Source organism: Heteronotia binoei, chromosome 17 (genome assembly GCF_032191835.1).
Source record: "Heteronotia binoei isolate CCM8104 ecotype False Entrance Well chromosome 17, APGP_CSIRO_Hbin_v1, whole genome shotgun sequence".
Lineage (NCBI taxonomy): Eukaryota > Metazoa > Chordata > Lepidosauria > Squamata > Gekkonidae > Heteronotia > Heteronotia binoei.
The window spans coordinates 9,595,683-9,615,527 of record NC_083239.1 but is presented as its reverse complement, the minus strand read 5'-3'; the positions used below and the strand labels follow the sequence as shown (position 1 = coordinate 9,615,527).

Genomic DNA, 19,845 nt, shown 5'->3' with positions numbered 1-19,845 from the left:
AGCAAAGCAGTTTCGTACGAGGGCTAGGACACTTAAAGAAGCAAAAATGTCTAAATGGCAGGAGGCAATAGAGGCCATGGAGGCAAGATTGGTAAAAGTAATAAAGGATTCAATAACAGAGAGTAAGAAAGAATTTTAAAAAGTCATTGAATCCAGTGCAGAGGTGATTAAAAAAGAAAATGAAGATCTCAGAAAGACTCCCAAGCAGCGTTAAAGAAAGTGCAGGAGGTTGAAGAAAAGGTGAAAGACCAAGACTCAAGAATTGACACACTGGATACCACTATAAAAAAATGCAGGAGAAAGCAGTGCTACAAGACTGTAAACTAATGGAAAATCAGATTTGTTTGAGAGGGGTGCCTGAATCTATTGAGACTGATTTAAGGACATACATAATAAAAATCATTGCTGAGTTTTTGGGGGATGACCCTGATGAAACTAGTTATTTTTATGGCTATATTTACAGGGTTAATTCAGAGTATGCCAGAAAAAACAAACTACCAAGAGATGTGGTTGTAAGATTTGTGACAAGAGATATGGTGGGAAAGATTCTAAGTAAACAATTTGAAAATGCATTGGAGGTGGATGGCGGTAGTGTAAGAATCATGAAAGAATTGCCGTGGAACGTTATAAATGACAGAAGATTATACAAAAAACTGACTGAAAAGCTGAGAGAAAATGAAATGAGATACAGATGGATACTTCTAGAGGGTTTAAGTTTTGAACATAAAGGAAAGAGATTTACAATTACAAGCACCCAAGAAATGACAAAGTTTTTGGATGAACATAAGGAGTTTGGGGGTACAGACTAAAAATAGGAAATCATGATGGATTACAAATTAATATCTTGGAATGTAAATGGACTTAATTCACTACAAAAAAGAAAGGCAACGTTTCATTGGATTGGGAAACAAAAATGTAATATAATTTGCCTACAAGAAGTACACATTAAAAAAATGGATTATAAATTTTTATGGAATAAACAGCTGGGTGTGGAATTCTGTTCATTGGCTAAGGAGAAAAAAGGGGAGTTTTTTTCTGTGTTAAACTAGAATTGGACCAAAAAATGATTTTTAAGGATGATGATGGCAGATATATTGTGGTGGAAGTGACGTTGAACTATAAAAGAACTTTGTTATTGGGATTGTATGCCCCAAATGGAGCAAAAGACTCTTTCTTTAAAGGCATTATGCAACAATTAGACCAAGTGACGTATGAGCAAATTATGCTAATGGGGGATTTTAATGGAACAGTTAAAAACATTTTGGACAGATCTGGGAAAAAAAATAATGAAGGAAAATTACCAAAGTCATTTTTTGAGTTAGTAGAACAAGAAAGTCTGGAAGATATATGGAGGGAATTTAACCCTAAAGAATGTGATTCTACTTTCTTTTCAGCAAGGCATAATTCTTTCTCAAGAATTGATATGTTATGGAGTACAAAAAATCTTGGACATAAACGAAAAAAATAGCGATTCTTCCTAAAGTAGGAACAGATCACAATCTATTAATGTGGTCTACAAAATCCGTGAAAAAGACTCTAAGATGGCGGATAAATGAAGATTTGCTACAGAAAAAGAAAGTAGTGGTGTCTCTGGAAAAGGAGACCAAGTCTTTCTTTCAAATAAATGAAAAAGAGGACATTCAATTTCAAACTGTGTGGCATGCATAGCGGTAATGAGGGGTATTTTAATTACATTGAACAATAAAGATAAAAGAGCCAAAGACAAGCTAATGGTGGATATTCAGAAAGAGACTGTAAAAAAGGAGCAGGAGCTTAAAAAGAGACCTGGGAAAAAGAAAATTATAAGGGAGATTACAATATTACAAAGTCAGTTGAGACATTTGTTAAACAAAGAAGTGGAATGGAATTTAAAAAGACTTCAACAGAAATCTTTTGAAGGAGTGAATAAACCTGGAAAATATTTGGCCTGGCAAATGAAGAAAAAAAGGGAGAATAAAATTATTAACAAAATAGTATCGGGAGGTAAGGATATTGTTGTCCAGGAAGGAATTAAAAGAGAATTTTACAAATATTACGCCAAGTTGTTTAAAGGTCAAAAGATAGACAAAGGAAAAATTTAAGTATATTTACAGAAAATCAAAGTAAACCCCTTAACAGAAAATATGGAGAAGGTATTAAATCACCCAATTGAAAGAGAAGTAGAGGTGGCAATTCAATGAAATTAGGGAAAGCACCCAGTCCAGATGGTTTTACGGCATTTTATGAAGTGCTTGTGGAGGCACTATCACCAAAACGTCAGAAATTGGTGGATATTATAAGAACAGATGGGAAAATACCTAACACATGGAAAGAAGCAGTAATTTTGTTGATACCGAAAGAAGACAGAGATGCCACAAACGTAATAAACTATAGACCAATTTCACTACTTAACAGTGACTATAAAATATATGCTAGAATTTTAGCAGAACGCCTTAAACAGCATTTGAACAATGTTGTTAAAGAAGAGCAATCAGGATTTCTTCCCAAGAGGCAAATTAGAGATAACATCAGAACAGTGGTAGATATTATTGAATATTATGAGGAACACCCGGAAAAAGAAGTAGCATTATTTTTTGCAGATGCAGAGAAAGCATTTGATAATGTTCAATGGGATTTTATGTGATGGAAAAAATGAGACTGGGAGAAGATTTTATAAGAATGGTGAAGATGATATATACTGAACAACAAGCAAGACTCTGTATAAATGCAGACTTGATGGAAAAGATGACAATTAGTAAAGGAACAAGACAAGGTTGCCCTCTATCTCCATTGGTATTTATAATGACTTTAGAGGTTTTGCTTATGCAAATTCAAGAAGATAAGGCGATAAAGGGTTTGAAACTGAGAGGTTTTTCTTATAAATACAGAGCGTTTGCAGATGATGTAATGTTTATAAATGAAAATTCTGCTCAAGTAACACCATTGCTGCTTCGTAAGATACAAGAGTATGGAGAACTGGCAGGTTTTTACATAAACAAAGAAAAATTGAAAATATTATGTAAAAATATGTCAAAAGAGTAAACAGAAAGAACTACAAAATTTAACAGAATGTGAAGTTACTTCTAAAGTAAAATATTTAGGTGTGGAAATCACAACAAAAAATATTGATTTGTACAAAATAATTATGAGAAGTTTTGGCGTAAGATTGATGGAGATTTGATAAAATGAAACAAGTTGAATTTGTCTTTACCGGGCAGAATATCCGCAATTAAAATGAATGTCTTACCAAGAATTATGTTCCTGTTTCAAACAATTCCAATAATGAAAGATAATAAACAATTTAGCAGATGGCAAAGGAAAATCTCAGAATTTGTATAGGTTGGAAAAAAACCAAGAATTAAAATGAAAATTTTGATTGATGCAAAAGAAAGGGTTGGTTTCCAACTACCTGATTTAAAGCTGTATCATGATGCAGCATGCCTGCTGTAGATTAAGGAATGGATGACGTTATTAAATAGAAAACTACTAGTACTAGGTGGTCATGGAAATGTTTTTGGTTGGCATGCATATATGTGTTATGCGAAAAGTAAGATGGATGAAAGGCATTTAAAAAGGCGTGCTGTCCCTTTAAATGTGATGGCCAGAACTCCCTTGGAGTTCAATTATGCTTGTCACATCCTTGTTCCTGGCTCCACCCCCAAAGTCTCCTGGCTCCGCCCCCAAAGTCCTCAGATTTTTCTTTAATTGGACTTGGCAACCCTACAATGAAGAGAAATGGCTATCATACAAACAATTGTTAAAAATACATGGAGGGAAGGTGGAATTAAAATCAGCTGAAGAATTCCAATATAAATATAACTGGTTTCAATTGCAACTGATTAAGAGTCTGCTTGAACAGGACATTAAAAATGATGGAATAAGACAAGAACAAACAGAAATGGAGAGAATGCTGTTTGGTGATAACGAAAAATTGATTTCAAGAATTTATAAACTATTGTTGAAATGGTCTACAGAAGATGAAGTAGTCAAATCTCAAATGATAAAATGGGCAATAAATATAAACAAGGAAATACAGAAGGAGTCATGGGAGTACTTATGGAAGAACTCTATGAAGATATCGACATGTTATAACATTAAAGAAAACTGTTTCAAAATGTTATATAGGTGGTATATGACACCTAAGAAACTGGCAAAAATGAATAATCAGGTGTTGGACAGATGATGGAAATGTAAAAAACATGAAGGATCTTTCTACCATGTGTGGTGGAGTTGTGAAAAGGCAAAACAATTTTGGCAAATGATTCAGCAAGAGATCTCAAAAATTTTGGGTTATAATATTAAGAAGGCACCAGACATCTTTTTGTTGGGATTACAAATGGAAAAATTTCCAAAACAAGATAGAACGACAATTTGGTACATGCTTTCAGCTGCAAGGACACTATATGCGCAGATGTGGAAGGAGGATAAAATACCAGAAAAGTGGGACTGGATTTTAAAAGTTATGCATTGGAGTGAAATGGACAAGCTTACAAGAATCTTAAAAGAAAATTATCTAGAGAAGTTTAAAAATGAATGGAGAAATTTTCAAATATATGTTGAAAAACAATGGAAGGTCAAAGGATACTTGGCGATTTTTGACAATAGTTGAACTTTGGAGGAGGTATACATAGACTATAGTAAAAAAGCGGGAATATGGGAATATACTTTCTCTTTCATTTTCTTTTGATAAGGACTAACGGATTATAATGAAGATGGATTATAATTATAACATATCGTTTTTTCTTTCCTTTTTATCTTCTTGTTGTAAGATTTTTTTTAATGAAGATTCTTTATTTGAAAAAATTACCTTTTAAGCAATTTACTTAAAATGCATGGTCGGAGGTCATAAAAAGGGGGGGAGGGAGGAGAAAAATGTAATGTTTTTGTATGAACTTTTAATAATAGATGATGAGTATTATTGCAATATCTTACAGAATAATAAAAATTGTTTTTTTAAAAAAGAAAGGATGAGATAAGAGAGGGTGTGTATGCATGCACTCATGCACACCTACCATACGTAGTTAGGGGCAAGCTAGATGTGACTGTGGCAATTCTGGGTTCTTGAAAGTACAGCTTGTACAGGGGTAGCTTGGTATAATGGCTAGAGACTTTAGGTAGGACCTTAGAGATCAGGTTCAAATCTTCATAGCCTCAAAACTCATCAGATGATCTTGGACCAGTTGCGTGCTTCTTAGATTTTAACCTGTCCCACAGGATTGTTCTTAGAATCAACTGGAGCTGGTGGGAGACAACTTAAACCATCCTGAATTCCTTGTAGAAGGATGGGATTAAAAATAATGTATGATTGGGACTTTGTAAACACTGGTAGCTCTTTGGAAGGCTGGTTGATTTGCCTGTTTTGTGTGAGCATAGGTATATTCAAGTAATGTGCTATTGCTGCATTTTGTGAGGTAGCAGTTTCTTAATATAATGAGAGTGTTGGCCTTATAATCTGATGGTGACTTCAAACAGGGATTTTCTTTAGAGATCCTGCTGGATTAACTTGAATTCAAGCATTACTCTATTTCCATTTAAGTTAAGATGTTGACTGTATACTTGGTGGCATTCTGCTTTATTGTTGCCCATTTAACTATAGCATGCTAGTAACTCTGCTAGTCAAAAGCATCTCTGTGAAAGGATTCTCTGCAATGGAAGTGGTTTTTGTTTTTATATAAATATGAAAGAAGCGTCAAATAGAGACTATAAAAAGAAAGAAATCCATATGTTTGTAATTACAATCAAAGGAGAAAACAAAGAAAAATTGTTTCGAACATATTCCAGTTATCCATAGACTGTATATGAAAAAAGAAAAATCCACAATTGTGATAAGTTAAAGTGAATTCTCAACCAAACTTCAAATGATATTACTTAAATGATGATTTCATAATACTGAATACTTAATAGTAACATAAGTCATACTCTATATAATGCCCTGCAATGGAAGATACTGATTTATTCTTGCAGGTACCTTTTCTCCCACCTGAATGATTATTCAGCCAGCCGAGACATCATCTGGCTCTGTGGAGATCTAGCAGAGATCATTCAGAAGGTGAGCTACAAGGAGTTGTTCAGAGGGGAAGCCTGTCCTGCTAATCTCTCCACTGTGTTTCAGTGCTCTAGCTATTTGGAGGATTTTAGTTGTCTCTCTGGTTTTAAGAAATGGCTGTCAGCAGGAGAATTCTAGTAGACTTTTATGGCAAACTGCGGATCCTCTCTAAATTCACAGGATTTCCTTTAACGTAATGAGGAGATTAACATAATGTTCATGGAGTGGAATCCTGCCACTTTCCATTTCCAGGGTGTCATTGGGTTCTTGGGAACAGTGAACTCTGATACCCAGAGTATACTGTGCCTTTTCTGGTTTTTTGCAGTCCTGGAGTTAACCCTAGTTTGCAGAAACATGTATCTTATTCCTAAATGTGTACTGACCCCTTGAGGATTTTTTCATCTACATGAGTGGACTGCTTTTGGAATTAATTATGGTGATAGGCCCACCATCCTGGAGTACTAGCAAAATCCAGCCCACTCAAACCCTCATGGTGTGATAGTGTTGGTGTAACACTGAATAGTGGTATTAATAGTAGGCACTTCCACATATCTGTAGGAATTGTGCCATCTGTGGAACACACTGGCGTTGAAATGTTGCTTTATTCACTACTGAAGACATCTTTTTTGTTTAATGGAAACTGTAAATCAGCTTAAACTTAAAATGTGGTTAGGAGGCACTTCCTATCTCCAATCTATGACCACAGTTATTTTCCATGAGCAGGCAAGCATAGAAATCTTAAACTGCATTCAAGCGTTGTAATTTTGGTCATCTGACCTTTCACACTGGGAGAGCAAGTTACACCTGATCCTCTCAATATAGGGTTGACAATCCCCAGGTGGGGGCAGGGGATCCCCTGGTTTGGAGGCCCTCCCCCCGCTTCAGGGTCGTCAGAAAGCTGGGGGAGGGGAGGGAAATGTCTTCTGGGAACTCTATTATTCCCTGTGGAGATTTATTCCCATAGAAAATCACGGAGAATTGATCCGCGGGTATCCGGGGCTCTGGAGGGGCTGTTTTTTGGGGTAGATGCACCAAATTTTCAGTACAGCATCTAGTGCCTCTCCCCAAAATACCCCCCCAAGTTTCAAAAAGATTGGACCAGGGGGCTCAATTCTATGAGCCCCAAAAGAAGGTATCCCTACCCATTATTTCCTATGGAAGGAAGGCATTGAAAAGGTGTGCTGTCCCTTTCAATGTGATGGCCAGAACTCCCTTTGGAGTTCAATTATGCTTGTCACAGCCTTGATCTTGGCTCCACCCCTAATGTCTCCTGGCTCCACCCCCAAAGTCCCCAGATATTTCTTGAATTGGACTTGGCAACCCTATCTCAATACATATGGAAACCCTTCTGTGTGGCTAGGCCATTTTCCCAGCTTTTGTATGCATGAACATGTCCCTACAATGTTGGCTCATATTGTGTACATCAAAGCAGATAAACATGTGCATTGGTCAGCTTACATAAAATGTCAGCCACGTGTGTTGAGAGTGTTTGGGTGCTGTGCTCTTCCAGTGAGTGAGATAGACGTGCCAAAGAACTTTAGAAGATATTTGAGTTTGCTGAGGCCCTTGAGATTTCAGCCTGCTGCTCTGAGAGTGCCCCCCAGCCAAGCTTCTCAGGTTCTGGGGACCTGGTTGCCCATTTCACATCTGTCCTGTTGCTCCGTGTTGATTGACAAGACAAGCGAGATCAGATTCTGAACTCAAATGAACTGAGGGAAATGGCAGCTGACCAGGGAGGGGAGGGAATGAGAGGGAGGTAAACAGAAGTGGGAAGGGAGAGTAAGCCAGATTTCTCTTATAGAAAGAATCCTATGAGTCACACTTTGGGGTCAGGGCTGAGTGCGTAGGATTTGGAGGGAATCTCCATTTTAAGTCAGATGCAGCTCGGCAAAAGAAGGGACAGAAACAGTGAGTCTGCTCAGAAGAGTGTCTCTTTTTTTTCCCAGCTCGGGTTGTCAGTTGCCTCTGGGTGAAATGTTCTGTCTGTCTCATGTGCGTGTGTGTGTGCGTCCCCTGTTCTCCAAAGGTGGAATCTGCAGAGCGAACGACGAGGGCTTGATAATAAATAACCCTGTTGAAAAGCCATGGGAGGGAATTCAGGGGAAAGAATGTTGGGGATCACAGTATGAAGGAAAAAGCCAGCTTAAGTGTTTCGTGTTGCAGAAATGGCAGTGAGTGATAGGTTTGTCTTTGCAAAGGACGGTGGACGGAAATTCGAGTATTCTTTTTTGAGTTGGGTGGCGTAGTGGTTAAAGGAGTGAGCTGTGAATCAAGACATTCATCTCAGTCACAAGTTCACTAGGTAGCCTGGGGCAAACCACATTCAGCTTCAGCCCCTGGCCTACCTTGCAGAACTGTTTTCAGGTTGGTTATATCTAATTCATTTGTCTTGTAAATTGCTTAAAATGGCAAAAGCGGAATTATTCTTGACTAGGGTTGCCAACTCCAATTCAAGAAATATCTGGGAACTTTGGGGGTGGAGCCAGGAGCAAGGGTATGACAAGCAGAACTGAACTCCAAATGGAGTTCTGGCCATCACATTTAAAGGGACAGCACACCTTTTCAATGCCTTCCTTCCATAGGAAATAATGAAGGACAGGGGCACCTTCTTTTGGGGCTCATAGAATTGGACCCCCTGGTCCAATCGTTTTGAAACTTGGAGAGTATTTTGAGGAGAGGCACTAGATGCTATACTGAAAATTTGGTGCCTCTACCCCAAAAAACAGCTCCCCCGGAACCCCAGATACCCGCGGATCAATTCTCCATGATTTTCTATGGGAATAAATCTCCATAGGGAATAATAGTTCCCAGCAGACATTTCCCTCCCCCCCCCCCCCCCACTTTCTGACGACCCTGAAGCGGGGGGAGGGCCTCCAAACCGGGGGATCCCCTGCCCCCACCTGGGGATTGGCAACCCTATTCTTGACCATTAGTGCAAGTAGAAATGTTAGCAGCATGAAGCATACTGGGTTGGATCTGGACTAAATTTTCCAGAGGCAGACTAGAACTTTCCTGTCTACTCTTCTCACTATAACCCATGAAATATGCTTTGGGGGAATAAGGGCCCCATGAAATGATGTGGGGCTGCTGTGGAAAGAGGGAAGTGGTGAAAATAGCCCATTTTGTCTGAATCCAGCCCAGTGTTTTTCATTTTAATAAGAGTCTTCCTCCCCCCCCCCACCCTCCCCAGCACCTTTCTTCTGAATTAAATCCAGGTCCTTGATTGAAAGGAGAACACGGATCTGCAGAACATGGAAGGGCAGCCTGTTCCCACAAGATGTTCTATAGCAAGCAGAGCTTATCTCTGCTCTTCTATATACATTCTTACAGCACCATCTAAATTAGTGGGCTTAGAAGGGAGTAATTTTGTTTAGGATTGTGCTGTTACTTTACTTTCTGAAACATTTATACCCTGCTTTCTCCCCAAAGAGCTTACAACAATAGAAAATATACATATAGTTTAAATAGCTAGGCATAGGTTGTTCCAATGGGAAAGCCAGCCATGAGCTGTTATGTCCTCCTGCCGGCCAGTCACTCCTAGAATGGGAAATGTGTCTAGGGATGGGCTTTGAAGAACAACTTCTCTGCCTCCTCGTGGCTCTACATTTTAAGGTTTAACACCATTCCCTGCAGATTTGAAGAAGGGAGCTAAACCTTTAGACCACACCCCAAGGTCTTTCAGTCTTCCTCAGCTGGTGTTTGGGTGAAACAGATTGGCATGCAATCCGCAGAGCATTACATCATTACATTTTGTGGGAACTTGGTTGTTTTGCTAACAGAAGCAAGCCTCCCACTGTTTGTGGATTTTTATCCTGTGTGATGATTCTGGGAATGGATCACCAATGATGCTTGGTGTGAAGCCTTTTTGGACATATGGACATATGAAGCTGCCTTATACTGAATCAGACCTTCGGTCCATAAAGTCAGTCTTATCTACTCAGACTGGCAGCGGCTCTCCAGGGTCTCAAGCGGAGGTTTTTCACACCTACTTGCCTGGACCCTTTTTTGGAGATGCTGGGGATTGAACCTGGGACCTTCTGCTTCCCAAGCAGATGCTCTACCACTGAGCCACCGTCCCTCCCCTAAGGGAGGGATCCTGTGACTTAGTGACAGAGTATCTGCTTTGCATACAGAAGGTGTCAGGTTCAATCCCTTTTATCTCCTGCTAAGTGGATCAGAAAGTAGGCGATGGGAAAAGACCTGTCCCTGAGGCCCTGGAGAGCCGATGCCAGTCAGAGTAGACAGTACTGATCCTAATGGACCAAAGTTCTGATTCAGTATAAGTAAGCTTCATATGTACAAAGGTCAAGCATAGTGTAAATGGCTGCATAATTTTATAACTCTGGGGCTACCAAAGAATTGTCCCACTTAAAATCAGTCAGCTTTGTTTTCCTCATTTTTGCAGGAATGCACAGTCTCTGAAAGAGAAGACCGGATATTACTGATAGTAAGTATTGCATTCTGTGGATTTCATGCAGAAATGAGAAGTGCTTAGTTTGGGTGGGACACATGTTGTGTCCCTTGAGCTGTTCTTCTGCCATTTTGGGTAGAAATCCCTTCTGCCTGTCTTGGGAGTTCTCAGGCACGTGCGTGTCAAGAATTTAAACTAAACTGTATTGAGTCTTCCCAGCTGTTTGTTAACAGGTTTCTTCAGTGTCCATTGTTTTAATTTTCAGCAGCTTCGCTATGTAAATAAGCAAGAATCTTGATGCACCCTTTAATTTTGGGCTAGAGACCACTTCCTCAGATGTATGAAGTTGATCCTGAATTTGCAGATATATAGTTATGGAGAGAAAGCAATGTAAATAGCAAGAATTAAAGGGCCTTGCAACGGCAAGCTGCAGAATGTTTCATTATTATGTTGAATTTGGATATTATCAAGACAATTCTAGTTACTGTTTTTAATAGCAAGCACTGGTGAAATGCACAGTGCCATCCTAAGCAGATCAACTTCAATAGATTTGGAAGGGTAAAACTTTTAGGATTGCTCTGACAATTCCACCTTTTGCTTATATAATTACTGCGTAACACTGGATTTGAAATGCCTGGTAATTATTTGAGCCTCGGGGAATGTATATCCCTTGATGAATTCTAGTTCAGTAGTTTCATGCTTCAGTCTCTGAAGTTCTTTTGTTGAAAAACAGTGATTCCTAATTTAAAAACTGGCCATCACAGCAGAGAGTCAGTCTTATAAATGTCAAAATCCTGTTCCGTTTGTCTTGTCTCCCTTAACTGTTTGTTCAGTTTTCGTCATAAGAGCAGTCTCTGCATTCATAAAGAACAATCTTTTTCTCTATGCGTCCTACAGGGCAAGCACATATCGGGGATCTGTGAGCACATCTTGAGTTACAGTCCAGCCAACCTTCTGAATCAAACTGCTGTCTTGGAGACGGTGACACTTGAACAAGCAGATCCAGAAGACAGCTTGGTGAGTCTGGCTGTCTTCCCAGGATCACGTCCCAATAGCAGGCCTACCTGTCCACCCCGTTGTGCTGCATCTGTCTGTGTGCCTAGGGTATTGTAGTGGCTGGACTCTTGGCTAAGGAGCTTATAGGGTGATTTTGGACCAGTTGTTTTCTCATGAGAGGGACGGTGGCTCAGTGGTAGAGCATCTGCTTGGTAAGCCGAAGGTCCCAGGTTGAATCCCTGGCATCTCCAAAAAAGGGTCCAGGCAAAGAGGTGTGGAAAACCTCAGCTTGAGACCCTGGAGAGCCGCTGCCAGTCTGAGGAGACAATACTGACTTTGATGGACCGAGGGTCTGATTCAGTAGAAGGCAGCTTCATATGTAGGAGGGATGGTGGCTCAGTGGTAGAGCATCTGCTTGGTAAGCAGAAGGTCCCAGGTTCAATCCCTGGCATCTCCAAAAAAAGGGTCCAGGCAAAGAGGTGTGAAAAATCTCAGCTTGAGACCCTGGCGAACCGCTGCCAGTCTGAGTAGACAGTACTGACTTTGATGGACCAAAGGTCTGATTCAGTAGAAGGCAGCTTCATATGTAGGAGGGATGGTGGCTCAGTGGTAGAGCATCTGCTTGGTAAGCAGAAGGTCCCAGGTTCAATCCCTGGCATCTCCAAAAAAAGGGTCCAGGCAAAGAGGTGTGAAAAACCTCAGCCTGAGACCCTGGAGAGCCGCTGCCAGTCTGAGAAGACAATACTGACTTTGATGGACCGAGGGTCTGATTCAGTAGAAGGCAGCTTCATATGTCCATATATATGTCCATGAGCCTTGCCAGGTGATTATGGACAAGGTACACAGCTCGGGCTCCTGGGAGGAAGGGTGGGATAATATAGATGTGTGGAGAGAGAAATGCTGATACAACAAAATTGTAGGTCAGCAAAGGGGGAACATGGTTGAAGTTTATAAAGTTATGCATGGGGCAGAGGCAGTAGACAGAGAACTTTTTCTCCCTCTTCCCAAATACTAGGCCATCCAGGGAAGATGATGGGAAGTAGATTCAGGATGGACAAAAGAAAATACTACTTTACTCAACAAACAATTAAAATGTGGAATTTGCTGTCGGAGGATGCACTGATGACCATAGGCACAGACAGCTTTTAAAGGGGATTAAACAGATGCATGGAGGACAGGCCTGTCAGTGGATACTATCCACATGCAGAAGCAGTAAACATCTAAATCCCAGTGCCAGGAGGCAATATCTGAGGAAGACTTCATCCTCTATGTCCTGGCGTTGGCTCTCCAGAGGAACTGTGTGAGACAGAATGCTGGTCTAATCCAGCAGGTCTCTTCTTAAGTTCGTAATATGATGTCGATATTTAACATTCAGTACACTGATTTTAGTAGGAACCCCATTGTAAGGTAGGTCTATATAAAATGGGAGGAGGGAATAGTGACTTCCCTAAAGATTGTTGCTCAGCTGAGATTTGAACTAGAAACTTTACTGTTAGCCAGTAGGTAGCCTTAGCCAAATTCATTTGCATTCAGCCCTAGTCCTTTAACCACAAAATGGGGATAATACTAAATATAAAGCATTCAAATGAGTTTATGACAGAAGTAAGATCTGAATCAGGAACTTCTTGGTCTGCACCCCATTCTCTTAACTATGATTTATGCTTAAACTGTGTGTACTGTACTGGCTGAATAACTTTGTGATTTATTTAGGCTTCCCAACCCTCCCGCCCGGCGGGAGACCCCAGGATTTCCAGCCTCTTCCCCCGCTCCCCAAAAATCCAGAAGCGGGGGGAGGGGGGGAAACGGCGCCAAGGAGCATGGCGAGCCGCCCCATCCCGGAGCAGGCGACGCCGCCGCGCCGCTGCCACCCCCTCCCCACCCACCGCAGCTGCTCCTCCGAGATGGGCCCAGGCTGAGCCCATCTTGGAGGAGCAGCCACGGCGAGTGGAGAAGAGGCGGCAGCTGCGCAGCAGCATCGCCCGCCCCGCCTCCGAGGCAAAACCAGAGAAGGGGAGGGCGGAGGCAGGCCAGGAGCATGGCGAGCCGCGAATCCGGGCCCTTCTAGGACCCGGACTCGCGGCTCGCCACGCCCCCGGCCCGCCTCCACCTCCCCCCCCTCCGATTCCACCGCAGCTGCTCCTCCAAGATGGGCCCAGCCTGAGCCCATCTCGGAGGAGCAGCCACGGCGAGCGGAGAAGAGGCGGCAGCTGCGCAGCGGCGTCGCCCGCTCCGAGACGGGGCGGCTCGCCACACTCCCCGGCGCCGTTTCCCCCCCTCCCACCTAGCTCCACCCCAGTGTCTCCTGGCTCCACCCCCAAAGTCTCCTGGCTCCACCCCCAAAGTCCCCAGATATTTCTGGGATTGGACTTGGCAACCCTAGATTTATTCCACTTCTGCAGTCTGGAAGCCACCTTGCTGGATGCCAGATTTGAAGTTCTGGTCCTTCTAATACAGAGCCTACAGACTTGAACTGTGCTCTGTGTTGATAACTGCGTCTCCTGAATCTTCTTTTCTCAGGGCATCGAGATCAAATCCTCTTCCACCTGTCTCCATTTCATATCAGGGACTGCTCCAGAGGTGAGTCAGGAGAGGGACTACTGAGGTAGGATCTTATTTCTGGCTTTGGCTTTTCCAGTCAGACGTACTCCCCTCGTGAGGAAGGTAATATTAACTCATGTCTTAAAATAGACCCTTTCCTTCCCTCTTTCCCTTTCCCTGCTCCCATGACTTCAGGTATCCAAAACAACCTTGGGAAGGAGAGTTGGTATTATTTCTTCCTCAAAGTGTACCCAGCCCACTCAAGTCCCCCCCCCCCCACCCCACTTCCTTAGTATTCCTACCAGAGGCTCTGCGTCACACTAAGCTCTACCAGAACATTTTCAAGCTCCTCTCTGCACTTGGTTCCCTTCTCATTCCCTTGCATCAGTCATGGAGCTAAAAATTACTGAAAAGGTCAGAGCCTGAAGTTAATAGTTAATCCCCCTTCTCAGCACCCCCCCCCCCCTGTTCTCTAGTCTTGACTTTCACTCTCTTAAAAGAGAGTGCCCACCATTTCTTCCTTCCCGCAAGGAAAACTTTAATTGTGATGTTTTGGCATTTTCTTCTCTTCCCACCCTCCTTTCCAGTCTCCGGTTGAGCACTACAACAGAGTCCTCCCAGGGGATGAGATAATCCAAGTCAATGACCAAGTGGTGGTAAGTCTGGGCCTCTTTCCTACTTGGCTTTGATGGCTAATGCATCTGGCAGGATGAATTGCCGTGCTAAATCAGTTGTAAAATAATCTCTTCTGAGCTGAAATTGGAAGTTTTTTGCACAAGGCTACCTCCCCACAGAGGTTGCATGTTGGTTGCCGGTCTTTCTGTGCCCGAGGGAGAAGTTCACAGTTTTCAATGGATGCACATATAATCCATTCACAGTTATGTGCTTGCTTTTTCTTTATATGTGCACTGAGTAATTCTTATGTAACGTTGCAGTCTACTCAGGTGCAACCCCCACATTTATCAAGGTCCTCATCTTCGGTTATCATTTGTAAAGTGAATTGTGCATTGACTGTCTTTTCCAAACAGATGTATGTCCATGCATTCACCGTAATATGTCAACCGGGGCTAGAGTTGGCTTATTTGGGGAGCTAGTTCCTAGGTTTGCGGTTCCCGTATGGTGATCCGTTCTTGCTGCTTCAGGTTGAGATGCTGCCAACATAAGCAAGGATGGCTTTGTTTATATATAGCTTATAACAGATCATAGAGGTCATAGATCCTTGACAGGATGCTGGAATAATTTTAGTTGGGAGCTCTAAGAGGACAACCGGTACCTCTTTTCAGGGGAGGTCTGCTTCTGGTCTTGTAGATCCGTCTCTTTACCTTACCACATGGGCACTGTAATTGTAGGAATAGGTGATATAAACTGCTATAACTTCTTCATGCTTCTGTCCCTGTCAGAAGGACTGGGAGCAGTGTGTCTGTATCGTAAGGCTTGTCAGTTCGCAGTAGCGTAAAATAAGGAGAGCCCTGCTGGATCTGACCAGTGGCCCCTCAAGTCCATCGTCACACATATACTCTGGTTTCTCTTCAGATCGCATGTCCATCATCACATAGCAGCCAACTGGTTGCCTTGTAGGGCCATCAAATGGGGCATAGAGGCTGAAGCCTCCCTGATGTTGTGCTTAGGTTCTGGGTGTTAGCTGGAAGTATGTAGGTATGGTGAGTGGTCAGGTTGGTTTCTGGAATACAGTGGTGTGTTCATGCCCATGGCATAGTTGCACAGTATTGTCCAGAAAACAAACTGAACCTGGATCAGGTTGGTGGTAGGGTGGAAATGGCAGAAGTCCCATAGAGGATTTCTTTTCTCTGGATTGAGTTTCCATTGGTTTACCTCAAGAAAGTGGGGTGCTTGGGGACAGACACTAAGGACTAGTGTTTTAGTATACTGTACCTCCAAAGCCCTACCTGATGCAGAGTAGTTACCTGGGAGATGCAAGGTGTCGCCTAATCAGGACTTGCTGTGGGGAAAGTCTCAAAGCTCAAGAGCTAGATGTGCCAATGTTTCATCAGGTTAATGTTTCCAATGGCTTGTCTTGATGCAGAATGGTGTTTATAGATGCCACACCTGTGGTGGCCAGAATGGTGATTTGTAGAAGTCTGCAAAGAGAGAGTGAACTACCATTACTAGATCTTGCATGTGAACTGTGATGGCACAAGGCCTTTCGTATGTTACTCTTTTGCTGTCATATCGTTGTGACTAAAAGGCCAACGCCATGCTGGGAATTATTAGGAAGGGAATTGAAAACAAATCAGCCAGTATCATAATGCCCCTATATAAATCGATGGTGCAGTCTCATTTGGAGTACTGTGTGCAGTTCTGGTCGCCGCACCTCAAAAAGGATATTATAGCATTGGAGAAAGTCCAGAGAAGGGCAACTAGAATGATTAAAGGGCTGGAGCACTTTCCCTATGAAGAAAGGTTGAAACCCTTGGGGCTCTTTAGCTTGGAGAAACGTCGACTGTGGGGTGACATGATAGAGGTTTACAAGATAATGCATGGGATGGAGAAAGTAGAGAAAGAAATACTTTTCTCCCTTTCTCACAATACAAGAACTCGTGGGCATTCGATGAAATTGCTGAGCAGACAGGTTAAAACGGATAAAAGGAAGTACTTCTTCACCCAAAGGGTGATTAACATGTGGAATTCACTGCCACAGGAGGTGGTGGCGGCCACAAGCATGGCCACCTTCAAGAGAGGGTTAGATAAAAATATGGAGCAGAGGTCCATCAGTGGCTATTAATATATATATATATACACACACACACACACACACACACACACACACATATTTGGCCGCTGTGTGACACAGAGTGTTGGACTGGATGGGCCACTGGCCTGATCCAACAGGGCTTCTCTTATGTTCTTATGTGATGCAGAGTGTTGGACTGGATGGGCCACTGGCCTGATCTAACATGGCTTCTCTTATGTTCTTATGTTCTTATCTGTTCCTCATGTCAGTACTAGAGCTATGCTGTTGACCCCCACTTAGAGCTTGAGGCTGCCTAGTAGTGAATGCAGTAACTTGGCTGCCTAGGCAGAAGTATTGCAAAGAAGGGGCCCTAAGGCTATCTCAGAAGTGGGTGTGGGAGATAGAATCATGCCAAAAAGTCAGAAACTAAGTTCATGTAACTTGACTCAAGATATAAATTTAAGTGGCTGGTAACATTGACCTGTACACATCCTATCACTCTACTCAGCAAAGTTTGGAGCCTTCTGCCAATGGAAGAGCTTCTGAAATTGGAGGAAGACTCCTAATGTTGCTGTGTGGAATGGTAGGATATGGGCCACTGAATATCCAGATAACATTATGGCTACTGGCCAGAACACTGGCTGGTGGGAGGAGGTTTATTTCCTAGAGAGAGACTGGGCAGAATGCTCCATCCATGCAGTCTTTAATATCCCCAAGGAGAATGGCTTGATGAAAACTGTTCTTAAAAATGGAAACTCAGATTTCCGGCAGGGACTGGCTCCCCATAGGGTTGTGTTCCGCTTTGAAGAAAATCAATAGGAAAAAATTCTTGCAACTACAAAACTATTCCACTGAATAAACAATTCTCAACAATATGTGTGTGAATTACATATAATTAATTATAGTGCAAGATCCAAGTGAAAGATGTACAAAACGTAGTTAGGAACAGTCTATAATTTCTCACATTCTTGTGCCAAAGCCTTATGAAGGGACTGGATTCCAAACTCCATACCACTAGAAAATCCTCAACTTTTTCTGTTTGGAATTTTTACCAGTACTCTTGTCACTTCCAAAGGCTTTGGCACAAGAACGTGAAAAATTATAGATTGTTCCTAGACATGAGTTTTTGTGTACCTTTCATTAGATTGGGATGTTGCACTATATATAATAAGTAATTCACACACATATTGTTGAGAATTGTTTATTCGGTAGAATAGTGCAGTAGTCACAGGATCTTTTTCCTGTTGGTTTTCTGTCTTGAGCAGCAGACCAGAAAAGCTGTAATATGTGCAGAAAGCCAGTTTCTCTTGATTGTGCAGGTGGGTTGGACTCGGATGAATCTGGTGAAGAAGCTGCTTGAGACACCAAGTCGAGTGACTTTGGTGCTGAAGAAAACCCCACTCAGTCTCTCCATTCCCAGTTACCCTGGGTCTCCTCAGAAGCAGGTAAGCCAGCTCTGCAATGCTCTGGATTGTTACCTTTATGCTTTTTGTCCTGTTCTTTCTCCATGGAGCTCAGAGCAATGAATGTGGCTTCCACCCTCCCATTTTATGCTCACAAAAACCCTTTTCAGATTGACAGAAAATGACTGACCCAAATTCACCCAGTGAATTTTGCAGCAGAATTGAAATTTGAACATACACTGTCCAGGCCTAACCACAGTTTGAGGGCCTCTTTTACAAAGGGAGGCAGAAACAATGCTTATTTTTGGACTCTGGCAGTTCTGTATTAAACAAGCCCCACATGCGGAAACCAAGCTCTAGCCTCCTATTATGGAAAACTTGTGGGGATGCTGTAGCATCCTGGATTTGATGTGGCTTTGTACGTATAGCCTCCTGTTAGATGAAATGCTTGCTATGCTGAAAGAAACAGCATTAGGTATATATGCTTGTCGTTCAAGAATGCCTTCTAGCCTATCCAACTTTGCTCAACGGCTGTTCTTTATTTGGAAAACGTCTGTGCCGCCTCTCCAGAGAACCTACTCAAGGCAGTTTGCAAAGTAAAGCATTACAAGTATATAATACCATGAAATTTCATAAGCTGTTAAAAACCCAGGCAAGCATAAAAATAGCATACAGCACTTTGCAATTTTAAGAGAATCTTGTAAAACATATCTCGGGCTAGTAGACTGAAAAAAACTTTAAAAGATCAATGTCTTTATTAAAGCCAAAACTAAAAATGTTTTGGTTTGCCACCAAACAGAGAGTAGGATAGGTATCCAGGCAAGCCTCAAGGGGAAACAGCATTCTGCAGAGGAGGTACCAGCACTGAAGAAGCCTTGTCTCTGGTTGCTGTCTGCTGCACTTTTGAAGGCTGAGGTACAGAGAACAGAGTTTGAGAGGAGAATTTTGACTGGCAGGCTGGGCAATATGGGAGGAGGCAGTCCTTCTAGGGGGGCAAGGCAGTTGGCCCCTTTCCTGGAAAACGGTGATCTGGCAACAGTGATCCATGCAACGGTCACCTCAAGGTTGGATTACTGTGATGCCCTCTACATGGGGCTGCCCCTGTGCCAAACCCGGAAGTTGCAGCTACTGCAGAACGCCGCCGCCCGGTTGTTATTAGGGCTCCCTAGATGGGAGCACATTCAGCCAGGGCTTCGGGGACTGCACTGGCTGCCGATAATATACCGAGTTCGGTACAAGGTGCTGGTTATTACCTTTAAAGCCCTATATGGCCTAGGACCTGCCTCCCTTAGGGACCATCTCTCCCCACATGTTCCCCAGAGAGTACTGAGATCGGGTTCTCAGAATCCCCTTACAATCCCCGGGCCAAAGGAGGCCCGTCTGAAGTCAACTAGGGACAGGGCTTTTTCGATCACAGCCCCTTGCTGGTGGAACCAACTGCCAGAGGAGGTGAGGGCCCTGCGGAACCTTGGGCAGTTCCACAGGGCCTGTAAGACAGTCCTCTTCCGATTGGCATACAACTGACCGGTATCTGTATATCTGAATACCTGAATATCTGAATTTTACGGAAGACTGTAGCATAGCATGCTGACGGTTGTGTTTATTTTATTGTGTAAATTATTAATGTTTTTTAAATTTTGTTTTTATTGTTAGAATTTTGTGTTGTGAGCCGCCCTGAGCCCGCTTCGGTGGGGTAGGGCGGGATATAAGTTGAAATAAATAAATAAAATTCTAGGACCTCAGTTTTAGAACCTGCCCAATCTACTAGTCCCATTTTTAT

The 19,845-nt window shown here is 42.4% G+C and overlaps 1 protein-coding gene across 1 annotated transcript in view; it reads left to right on the top strand.

Annotated features, from left to right (window-relative positions):
• Nucleotides 1-19,845, top strand: part of CNKSR1 (connector enhancer of kinase suppressor of Ras 1) — a 62,220-nt gene that overhangs the window by 19,624 nt on the left and 22,751 nt on the right. Inside the window, exons 4-9 of the mRNA XM_060258407.1 lie at nt 5,944-6,028; nt 10,431-10,472; nt 11,334-11,453; nt 13,950-14,009; nt 14,558-14,626; nt 17,982-18,107. Coding sequence (XP_060114390.1) covers nt 5,944-6,028; nt 10,431-10,472; nt 11,334-11,453; nt 13,950-14,009; nt 14,558-14,626; nt 17,982-18,107 — 502 coding nt within the window. The remainder of the gene's footprint in view (nt 1-5,943; nt 6,029-10,430; nt 10,473-11,333; nt 11,454-13,949; nt 14,010-14,557; nt 14,627-17,981; nt 18,108-19,845) is intronic.